This window comes from Plectrocnemia conspersa, unplaced genomic scaffold (assembly GCF_051122295.1).
Source record: "Plectrocnemia conspersa isolate PC_06_02 unplaced genomic scaffold, ASM5112229v1 ptg000012l, whole genome shotgun sequence".
In the NCBI taxonomy this organism is placed as follows: domain Eukaryota; kingdom Metazoa; phylum Arthropoda; class Insecta; order Trichoptera; family Polycentropodidae; genus Plectrocnemia; species Plectrocnemia conspersa.
The window spans coordinates 24,802,752-24,825,409 of NW_028277176.1; the positions used below are offsets into that span (position 1 = coordinate 24,802,752).

The window sequence follows — 22,658 nt, forward strand, 5'->3', positions numbered from 1 at the left end:
TTATGTTCACTGACGATTGGTTCTGAAGTTTCATCTTTTGCAATATCAGTCCGGCTTATCAAGTATCAGTTGTAAAATTTGGTTTGGTTTTTTTTTTAAATAAAAAATTTCAAATACATTTTAATTTTTTTATTTGTAAACCTATGTCAAATCGTTGAGCTTTTCGGTTTCTTCGGATTTTCTGGAAATCAAAAGATTCATTAAATTTTTTTTATATAAACATCATTGTTGAAATTTTTGATCTTACTCTTCATCCTTATCTTCCTGGAACGTATCCAATAATTTACACCCTAGAGTTTCTTCCAATGGGAGTATAATCAATGCGGCGAGTACTTCTAAGCAGACCAATACCGTAAGAGGTAGTTCAGGTGATATTTTTCCTAAAGTTAAAATCAATGGTGCCAGAACTGAACCAATTCTGGAAAAAACTACAGCAATGCCCACAATGGTATTTCTAATACTGGTGGGATAAGATTCTCCTGTGTATAATAATAAAACTGGAGAATGTACCTGAAATAAAGTAATTTTATGAGAAATATTGGATATCTTTTACTATTTTTGTGTATGTAAGATGCACTTTGAAAAAGGAATTAGTTATTTACAAGAACGGTAATGAAATATGAATATGTACGTGAAGTACGGACAGGTAATCAAGCAAAATAAAACAAAAAACTGATTAAAACAAGCTAGTAGTAACAAAGGTAAGTATTTGATTTTTATAACAATTAATCGATATTTTACGTAGTACTAAAACATCCATAAAATAATTAAAAGTAAAAGATTTTCTATTTGTTTCTATATAGCAGGGCTTCGAACCAGAAAAAACATTTTTTTGTCGGAATAAAACCGGAGCTGAAACGAAAAAAATATCAGTTTATTTCGGTTCCGTCATGTTCAAGCCCGTTGTCATAAAAATGCAAGTTGTGCAACATTTGAAAAATATTTAGAACAAATTATAAGTTTTAAAGAGATCACTTTCAATTACAAATGAACAAACACAATCATTTAGTGCAGGGATTCACAACCTTTTTGTAGCCTAGAGCACATTCTAAAATATCGGTAGGGCGGCGGGCACCACCTATTTATAGTAGGTAAAAAGTAATACACAAAAAATAAGGTGCTTGTTTAGAATTATGTACTCTCCGCTGCGTCACATTGCTGGTTTGGTCCTAATGGCTATGAAAGCGGTCAATAATGTTTTGCTTTAAAATTTGTTTTAAAATTTAAACAGGTTAAGTGCGAGTGAGCGGCAGCAAGCGAACAGCGAACATCCCATGAATAACTCTCTGTAACGAATCTACTTAAAAATAGTATTGTATATAAGTATTAACAACAAGATTTACCTTACATAAATTATTTAAATGTTTTTACCAACGCTCACTCGTAATTAAGATGTTTAAATTTTAAAACGTATTAATGTACCAAAACATTGTTTCAGTGGCGTAGCTATGGGGAAGGGGCGGGCCGCCCCGGGCGGCATTTGCTTGGGGGTGGCATATTCGCGATGGAATCGTCTAGTGTGGTTCTTAGCCCTGAATGCACTAAAACATATAAATCCACGAATAACAAGAGCTTAATTTTAACTTAACTTAATCTTAACCCATTTATTATTTTAAGAAATGCTGATTTTATAACCCTGCAAAAAATGTTTGGGGGGGGGGGTGGCAATTTTAAAGATCGCCCTGGGCGGTACATACTCTAGCTACGCCACTGCATTGTTGCCAGCTTTTTTAGCCGTTAGGGACAAACTATTTTCAATCTCGGCAATGTGACGCAACGGGGAGTACTAAATACTTTTTGAGCGTAGCGCCGTCATTCTAAACAAGTAATAAAAATCATTTTAATATAATATATAAAAATTATTGCTTATATTCTGTAAAATTTTAAACACGTTATGATTGCCTCATACGTGCAAAATAAACGTTATATAAAAATTATACTATCAATCTCAAAGTCTGTGTGATTTTTGCCATTGCAGTTCATTGGGCAATGCCTCGTGGTTAGGAATTTATTAGTAAACAATCATAGAGATCCAAATTTTGATTTTATTAAATTCATCATTGAAAAAGTGATTCACAAAATTATGTGGAACGGAAAAATGATTTTATTTTATATGTTGCTTTTTTAACAATGGAAACTTGTTTCTGTCCACTGTATTCCAAAAGTACTCATATGATATTAAGGATTTTAGCATAATATTATTCTGAAGGTTCAAAATTTCTAGCTCCAGTTCTTCTGCGTACATTTGAACAAGCTCTGCAATGTATTTCCATTATATTTATTTGGCACGTAAAAGGATTGATAAAAAAGGAGACCATTGTCTTGATAATAAACAGCTGAAATCTCTTTTCTTGAAGGTGACTAACAAAAACTGACACGTTGAATTCACAGTTACCAGTCATTTCCTTCATATAAATGCACGAAAGACTTCATCTGCAGATGTGATATCCACAAAACCAGTTTTGATTTAAATGAGCTTACAAAGTCTATTATGCTAGCAAAATGTTTGTCTTTTCCTCGCAACTCCTAGAATTCAATTTTCCCAATTTTACAATTCAAAAAACCCAAATGCACCAGCCAGCAAGAGTTAGTTAGTATATCAAAATTTTCATATTTGCCGTTAAGATATATTTTTATTCTTTCAAATCAGAGAATTAGAGCTATTATATCGTTATATTCAAATTCCCATCAATAAAATGTCATCAGTCCCATGTTGTTGATATTTTCATCTAAGAAATAGGTTTTCTGGATACAATTTCTAGGTACGAAATCTCATACATTCTTAATACGAAAATAGTTTCTTTTAATACAATTAAAATTAAAATTGCAATACTTTACCCGGACGCAAAATTCCCAAGCTGTCTAGTAAAAATATTTTGTGCGTTAAGTGATTAATGATGTAACGATTAAATGTGTCACTTACGTCAATTCCTAAAATGCCTATTGTGGCAAAAACCACACGCGGCCAATCGTTTACGTACACGCCTTTAGGTATTGCGTGTATTGTTGCGAAAGAGGCTGCGGAAATTAATGTCGATGAAATCATAAGCGTTTTACGACCGAATCGTCTGATTAAAAGGGCGGTTATCACCACACCGGGTATTAGATTCAGTCCAATCACTCCGAAAGTGATGAAAACGTTGTCAGTGACCACACCGAGGTATTGAATCAAACCAAACGTGCTCACGCCTATGAGGAACCTGAAAGCAATATTTTCAAAGAATATAAGATTAAGTTAGAATACAACTAATCGATGAAAACTGGATTTATTATATTTAAATAGGTGTGCAAATGAGTTTTACTACAGTTTTTCCATTTTTCGAATGCTCATGTATAATGCAAATACATAATTAGATTGTAGTATGGCAGTTTTTCTGTAAGTCATTTAGTTTTTTGTCCGGGACCGTTTTCAATTGCCAAAAAGCAGCATAATAATTAATGTTGAAACGCCTAAACTAAGGTAACCAGACGTTCCTGGTTACGCGGGACTGTATCGAATTTAGCAGTATTTGTGAAAAAGTTTCGTTCGAGTCTTCTATGATATTGGTCTTAACAAATATAGTAACAACCTCTTTACAGCATTCGAATGAAAGCGACGAAAGAAGTAATCAAAATTAAAAAAATATACAGCTTAAACCCTCGTTGGCTACAAAAACCGCCTTTTCAATTTTAAAAGACCAGTAAGACACTTTGATTGCTATTTGAATATTTTATTTTGTATTTATAAATCCTTAACAGCAAATAGGCGTCCCCGTGTCCGTATATCACGGGCGTCAGCGGTATAAGAAGAAGCAATAAACACCAGCTTGGGTTGGTCCAAGCACCTTGATCATGAAACTAGTTTTGCTGGGCATGTCTCAAAAGAATCAGAACAATTGTTGTGTATTTTAAATATATTTACATCTAATATGTTATTTGATTTTTTTTAATCGAAATATGATAAATTGTTTATAGTATTAATAGAGCCAGAACTAGTACCAACTAAGGGCTAACTGTTAGTTCAGGTACCATTGTTGTGTCGCCCAATTATTAATGGTGATTTATTTTAATAAATTACCAGATATAAAGAAAAAATTCTATAATTTATAGCTGTGCTTCTAGATATATTGAAGCGTAAACAAGCAAAGAATAAATATAAATAATAGAAATTAAAAATTGTTTTTTAGTTACGATCAGCAGTGGAAAGAAAATAAAAATTCCATTCTACAAGAGTAGAATTCTTTATCCAACGTAATTATTTGCATTTATAAAATGACTCATTAATAAAGTTCGGATCGATATATTTATGCAATAAACTACTTAATGCATACAATCGTCGGTAAGCAATAAATACTGCACGTATGAGATAAAGGACATAAACTTAATGAATTGCAAAATACCATACACTATTTACATTTTTCAATGAGTATAATAAGTTGAGATTAGGGTTTTTTCCTAATCTCAACTTATTATACTCATTCAAACATTGAATAAAAACTGGAAGAAATATTCGAATACATTTTAATAATAATAAGGTTTTACCTATATTAATTTATGTAACCAATTAGTGCAAAAATAAATTAATTGCCTGTAAAATATTATTTTATATACAAAATATTGGTTATTAATAATTATTTTAATTATTAGTTACTTTTTACACTTTATAAAATATGCATAACACAATGCTGTGCGAATTACTGATCAACGAGGGCGTTAAAAAACCCATTAATTTATTACTACATACTTTTTGATTAGTGACATCATTTCAGCTATTTCAAATTATCAGAATTTAGATCAGCTGCGATTGAATTAATTCAGCAAAATTTATGGAACATTTTATATACATCAAACTTATTATATATACAAAAGCTGATAATGTGTGGATCGAATTTGATATACATAAAGGCGTTTGCTTTGTGCGGATTTGCATATCAATAAAATAACTAGAAATAAATTAACCGCGATCAAGTTATTGAACTGAAGTAAAATCTTTGCATATTGAAACAACAAATACAAAAACGCAGCACAAATTTTGCGACGCACACCTATTTTTGAGATAAGCGTTAAACGAAAATAATTGGTGAGCCTTGCCAACATTTTGATTTTGCGAATTTTACTGCGATACTGCCGATAAACATTCTATTCACAAATGTTTTTCGAATTAATCACTAATTCCGATCTCACAGACATATTAGAATTAAAAAAAGCACTAAGGTCCATATGGGATTCGAACCCAGCTACGAATCTATTATTACAAAACTATTATTAAAGCTCATAATCAATAGATTTACCGATTGTAATTATATATAATATCATAATCACTAATTCCAATCTCTCACACATGATAGGAATTTCGTTTAACGAAAATGGAAGTTTGGGAAATTGATAAACGCCCGTACCACTAATCATCTTTAATACATTTACGACATCAATACCTCATCGTTGCCTATATATTGTTAATGAAACTCATTTTTATACCTATATACTACTTACCATTCTATACAAAGATATATTGTTTTCGCTTTTAACTTATTGTCAAACATGTACGTTAAGTCGCTTTTGTTCTTTACGATGATCTTAGATTTGTTTTGGGAGATTATATTTTTTATTTGATTTGGATTTTTACCATTGATCACAGCAGCTCTTTCTAATAAAGCTGAAAAATATAATACATGTATGTAGTTATAAGTAGTTACATTATATTGTTAATAAGCCATCGTTAGTTAATTGTTATTTAAAATTAACTGGAATTTCCACCTTTCCTTTTCTGCGGTTAGTTTCAATAACGAAACTCAGATACTTAGTGTGCATTACATAAATTGTATTTACCAACTGCTTCTTTGTCTTGGTTCGTCGCTATGAACCATCTTGGAGATTCAGGCAAAAACCATAAATATGTTATGTAAATCGAAGACAACACACTTATGATCAATTCCAATTTTCTCCAATCCCTTGCGTAATACGTAAACAACGCCATTGAAGCACTCCCAAGTCCTATAGGTGCGTTATATAAGATTGGCATAATATCGCGCCATTTTCCTCCTAGAATCTAAGGAATGTCAAAATTTAGATATTATTCTAGTATTTGGTATTACTTTTTCTATGTTTTTTCTTACTTCAATAGACAGGACGAACGACACAACAACCATTCCACCGCAAGAGAATGCCGCCATGAATCTCGACAGCAGAAACAAGGACAGCCATGGCGAAAATGTCACCAAATAGCAAGATATAATTTGGATGACTATTGCAACGGTGAGAGTCTTTTTGCGACCGTATTTATCAGACAGTAAACCAAATGTTAAGTTTCCGATTAGGAATCCTGCCATGAACGACATTTGAGTTATCTAAAAAGTAAAAATACATTATATATTATTATACTAATATAGAAAGCAAATATTCATATATTTACTTCAACAAAAAGCGATCTGGAACACACGAGATCCCATTCCGAAACTATCGTAGATTTGAAGATAGATGTATCGTAAATGAACTCATTGCATGGCTCTTCTTTTATGATATGATTTGATTCGTTGAATGTAGGTATTGTGCATTGATTTTTTTCAGTATCCTGTATGTTTTTAATAGTTATAAAATATGAACGAAATCTAACATTTTATTTGATACTCGCATTTTCTGCATTTTTACACCAAAAATCTTGCGGCGGAGCCAAAAACACGATTATGAACTGATTCCACGCTGCCGAGAATTTTAGGGATGCTATCATCAATACTATTCCGATTTGCCATTTTCCAAAATCACCGATCGTTTCTGATATTACATCGTGTTTAATGTTTCGATTTTCGTCCATTGTTAATAAAATATATAATGTGCTGCATCAACAATATAAATACACATTAGAAACATATACATATCATACGTTAAAAATCTAATTTATTTAATAACAAATAATATTGTTTTTACATTACAAATATTTGTTTTTAATTATAAAATGTTACTTACAAATTGCAATGAACGTCCGTCCATGCGTGTTTCACAATTGTTACTGATCACTGATCAGCAAACCTTAAGAGATGATTTCTCTTTCTTGAATAATCATTCTTCGATGCAATTTTTCCTTGTACACATAAATTGTATGTTTTATATATTTATTTTATTTTAATTATTCTTAATTGTCACTTCATTGTAATTCCAGTGTCTTGTTTCATTTTGATTTTTTATTGATGATAAAAATTATTAGCTTATTATACAGTCTTAATAATATTAATTATATTTATATTATTACTATCTATTTTATATATTAGAGTCAATTACACATTTATTTATCCACTAACATTTTTTTACATACCATTCACTAAGAATGAACACGATATATTTCATTACAATGAGCATTATAATAATGGAAGCTGAGAACAACCTTTACCTTAATATTCTAAAAAGGGTCATGGTTTTATATTATTTTGACAGATACATACGTATAATTTAAAGATTAACTTTTGATATATTTACTACATATGAATACATAAGTATTTATATATTAACATGACAAGTGGATTGATCGAATAAAACATCTTTCCAGCGCCATTGTTATTATTTCGTCATATCGCATTTATCCGTTTATAACAGGAAGAGAAGAATAACTTTACCTTTCTCTGTCACGCATATGAAAGTGAAATTCTATTTTATGTGCAATCTGCACTGTTGGTGCAAGCAGTGCGTTCAGGTTAAATTTCACTTCCTTTGGTATTTTTAACGTTAATTATTATTACGTAACGATTGTATATTACGCCAGATCCCTTATAAGCGTAAGTAATAATATGTAACATTGACAATATTCTATTATAATATAAAACATTATTTTCTCATAAAAGTTGAATGAATGAATAATTTAAATATTTTCGATATTGATGTGTAATATCAAGGTCATAGCACCATTGTAATGAGAACGACAGAATTTATAAAAATGACATACAAAAAGATATGCAATAATTATTTTTATTGATTTTGAATTATAACAATATTATTTTCTCTTATCTTTTTAGGTAGTTTTTTCGACTAGCACTAGAAGACCACAAAACTACTATTAGTCAGTAAACTTTTATCTAAAAATATAGGATACAAAATAATCGGAAATATAGTTATAATGATCACAGAATTCGATCACAATTTACACCACTGGAGTATTGCACTAATTTACAATTTTTTAGTTGTAAATTAGTAATAAAAAATAAGTTGACAAATATTACTAAATTTTCTTAAATTTAATTATTATATACGTATTTTTTGTTGTTAAGGAAATCACATACGTATATGACCTTTCGCAATCATAGTTATAGGTGAGAATTTTTCAAAAGATATCCGTAACAATTACTCACAAGTTTTACAATTGTTTTGAACGAATTGAATTCATTCTTTGAATCAACATTCACTCTGTTTATTTCCCTAATACATTGAGCATTGGCTTATGAATAAATACACCTGACATTGACATTGTGCCAAGCTAAAAGTTATGAATTTTCCAAAAGTAACAGAATTCCTTGCAGATTTTACAATTATTTTGAACAAACAGAATTACTTCGATTCGACTTCAACAATCAATATATTTTTTTCTTTAATCCATTGAGATTTATTCGATGAATATATAATTTCAATATTGGCATTGTGAAGCTAAAAATAAAAATGTGCAAAAACGAATTTTTATTAGAAAATGTCTTATTATCTTTAAAACAGCAATAATATATTTTCGTCCCAATCCAGAAAATTTCTTAAAGTTTTTCAATGAAAACCATAAAATACGTTTTATCTGGGATTCTAAATAACTTTAAATTTTTACATTCCAAATTGTGCTGATTCAACATTTTAAACACTATATTTTGCTTTTCTTAAAACATTTTTACTTCTATTGGTTTGTTGAAAAATAAATACAAAGTTCTATTTACTTTTTCTGTTGTTGAATATTTTTATCGAGGTATTTTCATTTCATATTCATGAAAATCGTTATGAAATTACAGAAGAATTTTCCTGACTTGAGAAATAAAATAAATTTTTGTCTCGATATCATAAGGAATGCCATTAGTTCCACTATAGTCACTCATATTCAATACACTAATTAAAAAATCTATATTATTTTTCAACTCGGATTTTAATGTTTATGACAGCGTAAACGACGATCGACCAACCGAGAAAAACTGTTACTTTGCTCATATCCCTCTCTCACACCTACATTCCCCAGCCACCACCACGCCAATGACGTTACGAATCCAACGCCGTTCTCTTCTTCTGCTGCGCTTATATTATTTTAGCATGCATTCAGAATATATGCCTTTTGGAGAATTCATGCCAGCTTGAGCCGTGTTGAATATACAGCCGCCACACTTAGCTTGACAACATATAAGGCCGATGCTTCATGGCGGACCCTTAGTAACAACAAACATTATTCATGTGCCGACTCACTGCGGGCGCCAGTCGACCACACGCTTTTATAGTATGGGAGAGCGGGGGGACCCTCATGAGGTTAAAACCCAAACCCTTGAAGGAGCGTTTCCGTCCGAGGTAGAAGCGCGAGGCACCACCAATGACGAACATAGCACAGCAGAGTAACGCAGGCAGGGCCAAAGGGCTCGGCCCCTTAAGGGTGTCCGAGGGTTGAGGCTTCGACCGAGGCAGCATATACACCCCTCTGGGATCTTGGGGGGGGGGGGGGGTGCTGTTACTAGGATGATATGCAATGCATGAGACACGTCAGACACAGAGTCACATGAACATTGCTCACGAACCAAGCAGCTATCTTCAAGAACGCCGCATTCCTACTACCCCCTCCAACGTGAATATTATACTGCTGTGTATATTACACAGTACAAAAGCTGACTATACACATGGAGGCTCGAACTACTACTTCGCTACAATAACTCAGACTTACGCCTCGCCTCCTGTTCAATCAATCACCTCCATGACACACGCTCGAGAACAAGCACCGACATTTCTAGAAAGATCTATCAACACAACCGAAGACCTACTATCGAAGCGACTACGTTTGAGCTAAACGCTTCAATAAAAAGTTTATTTTTAACAATATTTTATTAACCAATGGAATTTAAAATTTAAAAAATCACACATTATTCTCTCTAAATGCTGTTAAATAGTCACTTGTTTATTTGATTAATTTGTTACACGGACGGAAGAATATTCTCCTCTAGGCGTAGTTCGGTTGAATTAACGACGTCATATCTGCACGGATCAAGATCAAACCTTTACTAAGTAGAAAAGTATCACATGAACGCTAAAACCCCAACATTTGCTTTCAGAAAATTGCATTAATACAATTAAAATATTAGGAAAACGATCACTGACTGGCCAACTTTTGCCTCCCCCCTCCCTGGAATAATCTGAAATGACAACTATGTACTCATGACCGTGCGAAGTAAAAGTTGCGCCCGGAGCGATGCATTAATCTGCTCCCCCTCCTCCCCCAGAAAAAGTATGTACTGTTCAAAATTATTTTTCTATATGAATAAAAAATATAAGATTTTTTGTGGTGCCACTAAAAGCCGTTATGTCTCTTATTTTCATACCTAGGTATTCAAGTTATCATGGGAGTGAAATCTGCGTAGAAGGTTTCCCGTTGCCTGCTACCCCGGATTTTTGTTGATAGGATTTGAGGGAAGGGAATATGAATGTAAAGGAATAGAGTATTGTACACAATTGCTAGTATTTTATTATAATAATTGCTAAATAATTTTTATTATCAGCAATTAAAATTGTTGCAATTTGAGTCTCTTTGGTAACAACCGGCCTTTTTATTGACAGCGTATTATTATTTATTTTAATTTCGCTTATTTTGATTTTGCTATCATTGGCCTAGTATAATCCCAACAGATACAATAAAATTGTCAAGAAAATAAAAATACAAAGTCTGAAATAACTTTTGTGGGGGCATATTTATCTATTTGTTTATTCATTTATTTTGGGAAAAACTTGGCTTCAATCTGATAACACAAACATTCTTTTGGTGGACCTCGACAAAAAGACAACGGCCGGTAGTGCCTCGTCCACCGTTCACTTGCATATATTATCATCTACCATAATTTGTTAACTACTATACACTAGCGGCTCAATCTATGTGTTAATTCCACTCGTCACTATCAGTACACCAAAGTTTTATTGAAATTTGGCAAATATAAATACATAAACGATTTAAGTATGAGGCTTCTGAAGAAGAGACTCTTTTAAATGTTGAACCTTGTATATATGACACAAAAATATATATTTCTGTATATAATTAAATAATAAAAAGTAGATTTCTATGATCTATAATATAATAAAATACAGAAGTGGGGAATCTTTTCATGTTGGAAAGTTGCAATAAGTTAGTTCTAACCAAAAAAAGGTAGCATTCAAGAAATTTCAATTAAAGGACCGCAAAAAATATTATATCGGCCCTCTACAAAAAGCAAATCTGGACTCATTCAAAAGGCTGCACTAAATGACCTGTAAGACCGCAAGTTCCCTACCCCTGATTTAGTAGATATTATATTATAGAGACAATATTTTTTTTATTTTTTAACAGCCGCCTGTCCCACAAAACTTATTTTATTTTATAAAATTGTCTTTCGCGCTTTCAGGGAAACAATTTCATCAATAATTCTGTCTATATCTAACAATTGTGTTACTTTGTTTTCAATCTAAGTGTACACAAAATGATCAGTCTGTCCTAAGCCTTGAAGATATCTTGAAGTTTTTGGCCATTTTAAGTTTGCTGCAGGATCTTTTCACTGAAGCGGTGTTTGCTGAAATATTAAAAAAAAATCTATATGCTGTCTCTATATGTTAATAGTTTGCTGTCAAAATATATCATCGAATTATGAAAACGATTTCTAAATGGTTTATTTGTTGAAAATCTCATCCAGAGGATGAGATTTTTCAACAACTTTCAACAGGAATTTTTCGTTTATCTTTTTCTTTAAATATAGGATATATATTTAACGACTTAGCTAGATCTACACTTTGTTGTTGAAAAGTCTGAAACTTTTCATTTCTTATTATGATTGTCGTGTTTCTCAGAAGTTCTATTAGATTATTATCAATAGAAACAGTTATGTTTTTTTAGTAGTAAATTATTGAAATTGTCAATTTCCTCCAAGAGGTTACTTCACAATACTAAGCTGCAAATAAAGTTAAAATCTTTTAGTTGCTTTGTACCTCTTATTCTCCAATTTGTACAAGGTCTTCTAGAACCTTAAAGATCTTTAGCAATTGTTTGATACATATGGTTTTTTGGATGACCATCGAGAATCGCAATATTTCTACAAAGACACAAGTAAATTTTACATTATATTTCGGAGTCATTGTCATAACAATGAGCTTTGCAATATTGAATATCAAGGTGGTCAGCTTACAATTTTTCCAAGATTTCTATTTTTAGGGCCTGCCTGTACTATATACAATTTAGTGTTACCTCACTAAAAAACATTATATTATATGTATACAATTAAAAATGTTGTATTGTTTGTCGTCGTCGTCGCACGTGGCGCTGCGATCGCACCTGTCAGTGCCTCGCTGCAGTTGGCGGCACTGCGCAGACTGTGTCGGTTCTGAGTGGCAGGTCGCGGGCAGAGCGCTTCGTCATGCCGCTCGCCAATTCAACCGAGCCGTGGCTGGCGGCCTGCCCCCGCCTCGAGCCCTCGGTAATTACTTCGTTCCGTCCTGCGCCTTTCGTCCTTTGCCCTTCGCCCTTCACCTCCTCTCCCGATCGTCTCCGCCCTTCCTCTTCTTCATGGTCGAACACTCCGATTCGTCAATAAACATCTCGTTACGACCAAACGTACTATACGCATAATGTATTCGATGCACTTTAAAGCTTTCCAGATTCATGCAAATTTAATTATTATTATTATTGTATCTGCATTTAAATGCGTATTGCTTATCTGATGCTATGTGTGCGTTACGTTTGATAAGCCCACCGGATATACACTATGTGTAGCGATTATCGCGTTACATGTTTGAGGTGTTCACCGATTTTAAAATTATTTTATTTTGGATATAATCGTTGGGTAATAAATTTTACATTAAAAGTATCGGAGTGTTTAATGATATTTTCAGAATATCTGGAATTATCAATATGAAATTGACAATATACAATACTATAAAAGGTATATAATACATTTTAGTATTATTAAAAAATTATTCAATGTATTATTTTACCAATATAAATATCTACATATTTCTATAATAAAAAAGTATGGAGAATTTTATGTTTCAAACTTTAAATTAGTGTCGAGTTTATTTTTAGTTGTTTCAGTTAGTGTTGATTTGGGTTTTATTTTCAACAATGTGTTGTATAGTATGTACATCTGAAATTAATTTAAATATCTAAAATAATACTGTAATTCCTTGTTTTCGCATACCAATGTGGGTTTCTTCACAATTGATAAAATTATATTTTGTAATTCTTGCTGTATCTAAAAACATGTATGTTGAAGGTTACTATTGTAATACATACGTATAAAATATTCTCTATAAGCTGAAGTAGCTCATTATTGACAATTTTCTATATCTAACATGTATGACTTAGCTTGATTTTCATCTGTGAGATTAGGGAAATCTGGGAAAACTTAACCTGTGATGATCAAACGGAATAATCTAATCAATTTATACCACTGAACTATCATGCTTGTATAAATTCAATTAATAATTTTAAAATATATAAAATAAGCAGTGTTTCTACCAATACATTTAGTCAAAAAAATATAACTGCGTTTTTTGTTAAAAACATATTTTAACTTTACACAAAAACAAGTAGTAATTGTTAATAATTACCATTGTTAATTATTAACTGACATCAAATAACATTACTGCCGATTTTATTGCAAACAAATAACTGTTTACCATTGAAAAAACTGACAATTAAATTTGTTATGATTAAAAAATACCATTCCAAAAATATTTTTCATTAATATTAAAATTATTTCCCTTGAAATCTGTTCTATAGTTTTAACGTCATTAACGATTTCTATCAACTAATGATTAAATTTTCTTGATGTCATTTCTTTTTGTGTGTCAGGAAATATCTTATAAAATATCTTGCTCGCATTAAGACTGTTGGACAAGTTAGGTGCGAGCGAGCGTTGGTCAGAACATTGAACACCCCACGAATTACTCTCAACGAATCTGCAACGAAGCTTTTTAATTGCATGTAGGATGCGAAGGTATTCAGGGCGACGAACGAAGCGGGAATAACGACAAAGTGGCAGCGGAGAGCACGCTTAAATTGTTGTGTTGACATCTGACAATGTTGCAAACCCATCTAAACAGATTGGCCCTAAGATACCTTAATAATGATAATGAACTCCTGACATGCGTATGATAGATCCACCAGTTGTACCAATTTTCAACGTTACAGCAATAACAGCACTACAGTAACGCTATTGACAACTGAAAAAAAATATTCTGACCATTTGTCAAAATAATTCTTACCATTTAATATAAATTCCGACCAATTAATATAAATTCTGATCATCTTATATCTATTCTGACCCTTGTATTCTGACTTTTTAATATAAATACCGAACAATTAATATCAATTCTGACCATCTAATATTTATTCTGACACTTTAATATAAATTCTGACCATAACCGTATTAAAATTCTGATCCGAAAGATACGAGTCTATAAAAACTGACCATTTAATATAATTACCGGCCTGTTGCTAACTGAAAAAATGATTCTGATCATCTGTCAAAATAATTCTTACCATTTAATATACATTCTGACCAGTCCAATTTAAATTCTAACCATTATGTATAAATTCCAACTAATTAATATAAATTCTGACCATCTTATATTTATTCTGACCGATGTATTCTGACATTTTTAAATAAATTCCGACCAATTAATATAAATTCTGACCATAACCGTATTAAAATTCTGACTCGAAAAATACGAACCTATAAAAACTGACCATTTATTATATGTACTGACCATTTAATATAATTACCGGCCATATCATATAAATTCGGACTATTTAATGTACTTACTTACCGGTTAACAACTGACCACTGATGTACTGACCAAAATGAAACAAATTTACTTACCAAATAAATACATACAGGCTATATTTTATTTACAAATCCGGTATATAAGGTAATGAGAAACTCCATGAATTATTCAAATCCCAAAATTGCTATGGCATTTCAGTCATCGTTCAAATGTAGATTACACCAAGTACTGAAAGTACTTTGGTTATTTCAATGAAATGAGTAAAAAACGATTCATAAAAATATGAATAAGAAACGTAAATGGCTATTTTGCATATCTCAGAATTGTACAATATAATGACAGCCGGTAGATATACATGTGTGCAAATTATTTATTTTTCAATTCACAAGACAGTTCATTGAAATTACATTATGGTCGACTTGGTTTTAAAGAGACTCATGTTTTTATTTAATAGTGTGAAAGTAATTTGCAAATATTTTTGTTCATTTACTAGAGCTACAAAAATGTCGTATTAAAAATATGCAGAAGTTTGTGATGTATAAAATGTATTCAATTATTCAAGGCCGACTAGTTCATTATGGATATGTTAACAATATTTTGTTGATTTATGCCTCTTCGGAATTCTGTTAGTATTCATTGTTTTAATATTTTTATACGTCTTTATTTATAATCGGATACATTGTACGAAAATATCAGTACTAATAATTAAACCATAACATTTTACTTACGGAATGCAGCTTGAATTGCCGTACCCGTTAATTATATAATATAGTTTTAAGGTCATAACATTTTGTAAGGCTTCTTTGTTACGTTTTTCATGGATTAAACACTTTTAACATTCTTTCAGTGCGCTTCTTCGTCTCAATCCGCAGAGAGTCTTCACATGGCCATAGACGGAGAGACGACTGTCGCTGCCGATAGTTCTGGAAATGGCGAACACGAAGTGCCCGAACATGAGGTGGAGCTGCGCGACGTTGTTAAAGAAGGCCACGAAAAGGCCGACCCTTCTCAGTTCGAACTGTTGAAGGTGTTAGGCGAGGGCTCTTTCGGAAAGGTCTTCCTTGTGAGAAAGGTTGTGGGATTAGATTCTGGGACGTTATACGCGATGAAAGTCAGTACTGTTATATCATTTCAAATCATGCATATTGAAGCAGTATAATAATGGTGGATTGATTGCAGGTTCTTAGAAAAGCTACTCTGAAGATCCGAGATCGGGAAAGAACTAAAATGGAAAGAAACATTCTCGTCGATATGGGCCATCCGTTTATTGTGAAATTACATTATGCATTTCAAACTGCTGGAAAGCTGTATCTTATTTTGGATTTTCTCAGAGGCGGTGATCTGTTTTCTCGTCTCAGTAAAGAGGTGATAAAATAAATATTGAATAAAATGAAGTTGTGTTGTAGTAGTCGGTTCAATTTAACGCTATTGTGTTAATTTATTCTTAGGTAATGTTCACAGAGGAAGATGTCAAATTTTATTTAGCTGAATTGGCATTGGCTCTCAATCATGTACATTCATTGGGAATTATTTATCGCGATCTCAAACCGGAGAATATATTGTTGGATCAAGAAGGTCATATTGCACTAACTGACTTCGGTCTTTCGAAGCTTCCCATGAACGATAAAGCTTATAGTTTTTGCGGAACCGTCGAATATATGGCTCCGGAGGTTGTGAATAGACGAGGACACTCTTTTGCTGCAGACTGGTGGTCTTTTGGTGTTTTGATGGTATATAAATTAAATAATGATCAAATTAATATTATTATTGATTACTGATTGATTAATTCGATTTTGATAGTTTGAAATGCTCACTGGCAATTTGCCATTCCACGGTACAACCAGACATGATACGATGACACAAATTTTAAAGGCCAAACTCGGGATGCCTAGTAATCTGAGCGAAGAAGCGCAGTTTTTGTTGAGAGCTCTCTTTAAGCGAAATCCACATAACAGGTATGTGTAATTTAGGTTTAGATAATTTATGATGATAATGAAAGCTGTTGAATTTTATATATAGACTTGGAGCTGGACCTAATGGAATTGAAGATATCAAGCGTCACGAGTTCTTCGCCACAATCGATTGGGATGCTCTCTTGGGGAAAAGAACGAGACCTCCTTTTAGACCGGCCGTTTCTCGAGCAGATGACGCTTTTTATTTTGATTCAGAATTTACGTCTCGCACCCCGAGAGATTCTCCCGGAGTACCCGCCTCTGCGAACGCTCACGAGTTATTTAGGTAATGATTTGTTTATTTATAACATCCTCTCGAAGGTTTTTCGATAAATATTTTTAATTAATTTGCAGAGGATTCAGTTTCATTGCGCCTTGTTTACTTGAAGAGACAAACGATAAGACCATTACCAACAAAACTATCACAACACAACCTTCCAATACAGCCACACAAGACGCATTTTGGGTCGGCGCTATAAGAAATCATTTTACAGAAGAATATAGGTATTGATTAACTGTTGTGTGTAGTAAAATATTTATGCATGTTAATGGTTATTATATTTTTTTAGATTATTGGGTGAGATTGGTACCGGATCTTTTTCAGTGTGTAGACTCTGCGAACATAGAACAACGAGAACTCAATATGCCGTTAAAATTATCGATAGAACGGTTTATGATCCCCGTGAAGAAATTGAGATTTTGTTGAGGTAATAATATTATGGTTATGATTATGTTTAACTGATGATAATTGCTGATTTTACATTATAGATACAGCCACCATCCAGGTATTGTGTCTCTTCGTAGTGTGTACGAAGACGGAAAGTGTTTGTTAGTCGTTACCGAACTGTGTAAAGGCGGAGAGCTTCTCGAGTATATAAACGAGAAAAAGCGTCTGCCCGAACACGAAGCTCAAGCTATCCTACGAATTGTTTTGCAAGCGGTGAATTATTTACATCAAAATGGCGTCGTTCACAGGTGATTTTATGTAACCTCATATCTTATAATATAATTAAAAACATAAATTTAATTTTGTGATCATTGAACTATTAAAGTGAAATTACCGTATTATTTTATTGTGGTTTTCTTTTTACCGTTCTGAGAATTAGTAGAGGAAGTTTATATATAAATGTATTTTGATGTTTTCAGAGACATTAAACCTTCTAATATATTATTTGCTACATCTGAACGGAAACCGATGGATATCAGATTAATTGATTTTGGATTAGCCAAGCAACTTAGAGCTGAAAACGGTCTATTGATGACTCCGTGCTATACTGCAAATTTTGTAGCACCTGAAGTATTAAAACGAGCTGGTTACGATGCAGCTTGTGATATTTGGAGTCTTGGTAAAAATACTTAGCCTATTTTTCGGACTATTTATTATGCGTTTAATTTAATCTATGTATGTTTTAGGTGTTTTGACTTATATTATGTTGGCTGGTAAAACGCCGTTTGCTTCTACCGGAGACGATTCTCCCGAAGCTATATTAGCGAGAATTGAATCCGGAAAGGTACTGATCTCGATTGTGTTCTACATCTACATTTATTTTGTCTATAATTTGTTGTGTTTTAAGGTCGAGTTGAATTCTGGTGTCTGGGTTAAAGTTAGTCAGGCGGGCTGTAATATAATCCGACGCACTTTACACGTAGATCCGTCGAAGCGTCCTACTGCCGCCCAACTCTTAGAAGATCCATGGTTGCAGAATGATATTACACCAACTGCACAGCCTGTAAAAGTCGTCGAGCATGAAAATCAGGTATGTTAATTTTATTCTGAAAATATTTGCGTTTTTATTAATATACAATTGTCACAGCCGAAGACTCCCGCTCAAGTTATAAATGATGGTGTTTCGGGATTGCGCCGAGCCGTCGACAAAACCTTCCAAGTCATGAGTTCGTCTCCTAAGCAGCCACAATGCTTAGGTCCCGTTACGTTATCGCATCTAGCTCAGCGTAGGAACAAACCGCAGTACACAGCACCGAGCTCAGGAAAAGCCACGCAAGTATAATGTTATCGGGATATTCCAACGTATGTTGCATTGTTGAACATTATTTATAGACATTTAGAAGTGATTAAAATTTTTTTCTGTTTTATTGGATTCCAAGTAATGAAATTCAGCTTCCGAGTGATACTCGAATGCATTTAAATGTAGTTGTAGTTAATAAACTATTGAGAACAACAATAATACAAAGTAATTAAAATTGCCTTTCTGATTACAATCAAAGTTGACATTTTGCATCAATACAAATTTTTATCGCGAGCTATAAATTTAGCCACAGATGCCATTGCGATCTTACTTTTTATTGAGCGTTTGACGTTTCGAAGAGTCTGCTACATGACCAGGTCTAGGACGAGAGCGGCAGTTGGTCTCTGAAGATGAAGAGTAACAGACTCTTCGAAATGTTAGACGCTCAATAAAAAATAAGATTGCATTGGCATCCATGGCCAATATTGATAAAAAAAAATATATATACATATATATATATATATATATAAATCAGCAGCGTTGATTATGCACACTATTGACATATGGTAAACTAACGTAAAAGTAATTTTCGTAAGTTAAATATGACTGATAAAAATACTGTAGGTGTTTTAAAAAAGCTTATCACAATATCTCGGAGGCATACGTTGAAATTATCAAGCGCTGCATTAGTATTATTTAACATTGAATAAAACGCTATAGTACAAAAAAGGATCATTCTAATCTATATTCTATCAAATACTATTTTTATCTTATTGATCTCGAATCAAAATCTTATTTTTTTAAATTTATTATTTATTATTTTATGTTACAGAGGATTGTTATTACATATAACATTAAATAATGTTTATATTCTATCCATTGTTACCTCATTATTTTTTTATGTATTTAAAACCGACCATCAATCTATATTTTTATTTAATGAGATGATAAATAATAAATATATTTTTACACACAGGCAAATTATGATATTTTTAATAGATTTTGTGTATAAATAATAATATTCATATATGCATTTTATAAATTGTAACCATTTAAAAATGTTGTGAAATTAAAACATTTTAGATGAAATAAATAGATTTTTTATATACACATCAATGAAAGATATACACGTATAATTTTGCTACATAGTCGACTCTGCTATAAAAAATAAATACTATCTGTTACTTTTCACAGGGTGCTTAAGTGAAAGTAAAGTTTTAAAAGGTTAAAGAATAATTAAATAAACGATAAGACGACATATTTTTCCATTTTCTTATCTTTGAATAATTCTAAGTGGCATCGAACGAGCAAATTTAAATAATAGCCGTGTATATTTTAAATTAATGAATGGATTAAATGGTTGTGGATATTAAAATGTACACGCGTCGATAGTTACATTTGTTATTTATATATGATATAAAAAAATATATTATTATATAAACGTATTCATAGTGCATCCCATTAAAAAGATGATATATTTTATATCCAGTAGTGTTATTATTTTTGTTGTAAATTTTAACACGCGCCAAAACTGCAATGATGAATGTGAACAAAATATTTTATATAACGAACATACTGAATAATGTTTTTCGGTTTCTCATAATGTTTACGTGTATAATATTGTTTATTATTAAATGGGGCTCTCTTTTTTAATGTCCATTTTGTATATTATGTTATTATTGTATATTTTCAGTAGTGCCATATATTAGTCATAGTTGTAATGTACCTATATTTATGACGTAAATGTGGTTTACATTTACTCAAGCATGTCTTTGTCATTCATTATTAATATTTAGGTAGATTTTAAATTATATTAAAATTATTTTTTCATTTTTGTTTGTATCGATGTTGCATTGTCTATCCAACGAATTGTCAGTATCCATTAATGATGCCTAAATGGTGACTAAAATAAAAGACAATATATATTTTTAATAGAAGGAAGAAGGCTCTTTTGCATTTGCGATTTGTCTTCCTTAATGTATTTTTTTTTATTAAGGATTTGTGACGTTTTTGAAGGATTGGCCTAATTGTTATTAGATTGTGTATAATCTAAATTTACATTCCCTTTCGGAAAAAATAACCCTGATGTTCAAAATGGCATATTTTTTAGTTTTTGTTTAGCAATCAGGGTTTAATCCTAAGATATAAGCTTGTTCACATCTATCATGTATCGCGGGTAAAAAATCGCCTTTTTATGTCAGGCCATCTACTGCCCACACAATATACCTCTTTTAAAATTATATAACATATAAAAATAAGTTGAGTGATATTAGAATCGCATTCGGATACAAACGATGCGTTTCTTAGCATTTGTGAATTAGCATCGTCCGATTGCATTAAATTACTAATGAAACTGTCAATTCTTCGTAGTAACAATATATATATACATATAATATTATAATGCCTTTTTACTATTGATTAATCTTTATCTCGGTAGCGTACGTTTGAGTTAAATTAGTCCAACACATAGCTGAAATATATTAAAAGTTTTATAAAGCACGTTTGTTTCTACGTTCTTCTATTTAAAGTTGATAAGTGCAAAATATTTTTATTATTGTATAAATATTTTTATTACCAATTTATTAATCATTATTACATTGTAAATGTACTTAATTGCATGATACATTACATACATGTGTATGTATTAAAAATATAACTTGCCTAATTCCTTGCGAATAACATGAAAACAAAAACGGTGGGACAAAGCTTACTTTCAAATTTATACGGCCATATATTTTAGATTAATACTGTTTTTCTATATAGATTTTTTGATAATCGTTATAAAGAATGGTCTTTTGCAGCACAAAATTTAAGAAAATAAGAGTATCCTTTGGCCCACTTATATACATATATAATATAAAAATATTTGTAGCGCGTTTATATATGTATATACGAATTTAGAAAAATGTTTATGCATATTGTTGATGGTACCGTTACATTAATTAATTGACAAACGACCAATAAGACAGGGTCTGGTTACCCGTTTGGTACGTTGTCGCTTAGATGATAAGAATACATGTCTATAGAAAACTGTTGCTGATTAAATATATTTTTGCATGATCTCTAATAAGAAAATGTAACTTCCATTGATAGTAACGATATAAGTTTTTTGTATGTGAAACGTACGCTAAACGTTCTACTGTGTTATAAAAAATTCAGAGCCTGTTTCATTTATGTTTGAAAAAATGTCAACTTATTAATAAGTAGGTTATTATTACATTTACAATGTGGCAAACTATCACCAGATGGATATAAAAAACGGAATTGAATAATAGATAAAATATAAATTTATAAAATATTTACGTATGTTGATAATTTGCTTTAATTGTGAATGATGTGCGCTATATTCAAATGCTTTTCGTCGCTTGTGTACCTATATATATAAATATTATTCATAGGTTTAATCCTGTCTGTGTTGCGTTGTTATCACAGAACGATCATAAGTTTATCTCAAACATACGTCAATTATGTATACCTTTTTTCTGTTTAAAGAGCAAAAGATGCATATCATCCACTGAATTTTATATAAAAAAATATTTTGGCTGTGAAATTATTTCATGGCACAGTTAAACATTTAATATAAAATTATATTTTATTTTGGGAAATTATCTTTGGTTTTTGTATGTTTGTAAGTCAGATGTGTTTCCTTAATATCAATCTGTGATGCAAGTTAATAGCCGAGATATTAAGTAGAACGGAGTTCTCCAAATGTACAGCTATTCATAAGCAACTGTTTGCAAATTATGAGCACATAAATGAGTTTTTAAAAAATCCGTCAATGTCACACCATTGGTTATTGAGAACG

General features: G+C 31.7%; 2 protein-coding genes across 2 annotated transcripts; one reads left to right on the forward strand and one right to left on the reverse strand.

The window, feature by feature from the left end:
• Nucleotides 1-116: 116 nt before the first annotated feature.
• On the reverse strand, nucleotides 117-7,057 carry LOC148228686 (organic cation transporter protein-like). Its single transcript, XM_088199246.1, has 9 exons — nucleotides 6,943-7,057; nucleotides 6,611-6,812; nucleotides 6,392-6,550; nucleotides 6,096-6,326; nucleotides 5,809-6,028; nucleotides 5,473-5,635; nucleotides 2,924-3,200; nucleotides 248-510; nucleotides 117-181 (listed from the first exon to the last, which is right to left on the reverse strand). Exons 2-9 carry the CDS (start codon nucleotides 6,788-6,790, stop codon nucleotides 142-144), a joined length of 1,533 nt encoding a protein of 510 aa, XP_088055372.1. The 5' UTR covers nucleotides 6,791-6,812; nucleotides 6,943-7,057; the 3' UTR covers nucleotides 117-141.
• Nucleotides 7,058-12,497: 5,440 nt separating this feature from the next.
• S6kII (Ribosomal protein S6 kinase II) lies at nucleotides 12,498-19,946 on the forward strand. Its single transcript, XM_088199497.1, has 13 exons — nucleotides 12,498-12,623; nucleotides 15,782-16,045; nucleotides 16,114-16,299; nucleotides 16,383-16,664; nucleotides 16,735-16,889; nucleotides 16,954-17,172; nucleotides 17,241-17,390; nucleotides 17,456-17,593; nucleotides 17,655-17,861; nucleotides 18,033-18,232; nucleotides 18,300-18,397; nucleotides 18,461-18,643; nucleotides 18,701-19,946. The coding sequence occupies exons 1-13, from the start codon at nucleotides 12,564-12,566 to the stop codon at nucleotides 18,893-18,895; spliced, it is 2,337 nt and encodes a 778-aa protein (XP_088055623.1). The 5' UTR covers nucleotides 12,498-12,563; the 3' UTR covers nucleotides 18,896-19,946.
• The last annotated feature ends 2,712 nt before the right edge of the window (nucleotides 19,947-22,658 follow it).

Coding starts and splice junctions, on each gene's coding strand:
- LOC148228686 (XM_088199246.1), bottom strand. CDS start 6,790: ATGGACGAAAATCGAAACATTAAACACGATGTAATATCAGAAACGATC. Junction 6,327..6,391: donor CCAGATCGCTTTTTGTTGAA/GTAAATATATGA, acceptor TTTACTTTTTAG/ATAACTCAAATGTCGTTCAT. Junction 182..247: donor CAGGAAGATAAGGATGAAGA/GTAAGATCAAAA, acceptor TTTGATTTCCAG/AAAATCCGAAGAAACCGAAA.
- S6kII (XM_088199497.1), top strand. CDS start 12,564: ATGCCGCTCGCCAATTCAACCGAGCCGTGGCTGGCGGCCTGCCCCCGC. Junction 12,624..15,781: donor GCCCCCGCCTCGAGCCCTCG/GTAATTACTTCG, acceptor ACATTCTTTCAG/TGCGCTTCTTCGTCTCAATC. Junction 16,665..16,734: donor GGTCTTTTGGTGTTTTGATG/GTATATAAATTA, acceptor CGATTTTGATAG/TTTGAAATGCTCACTGGCAA.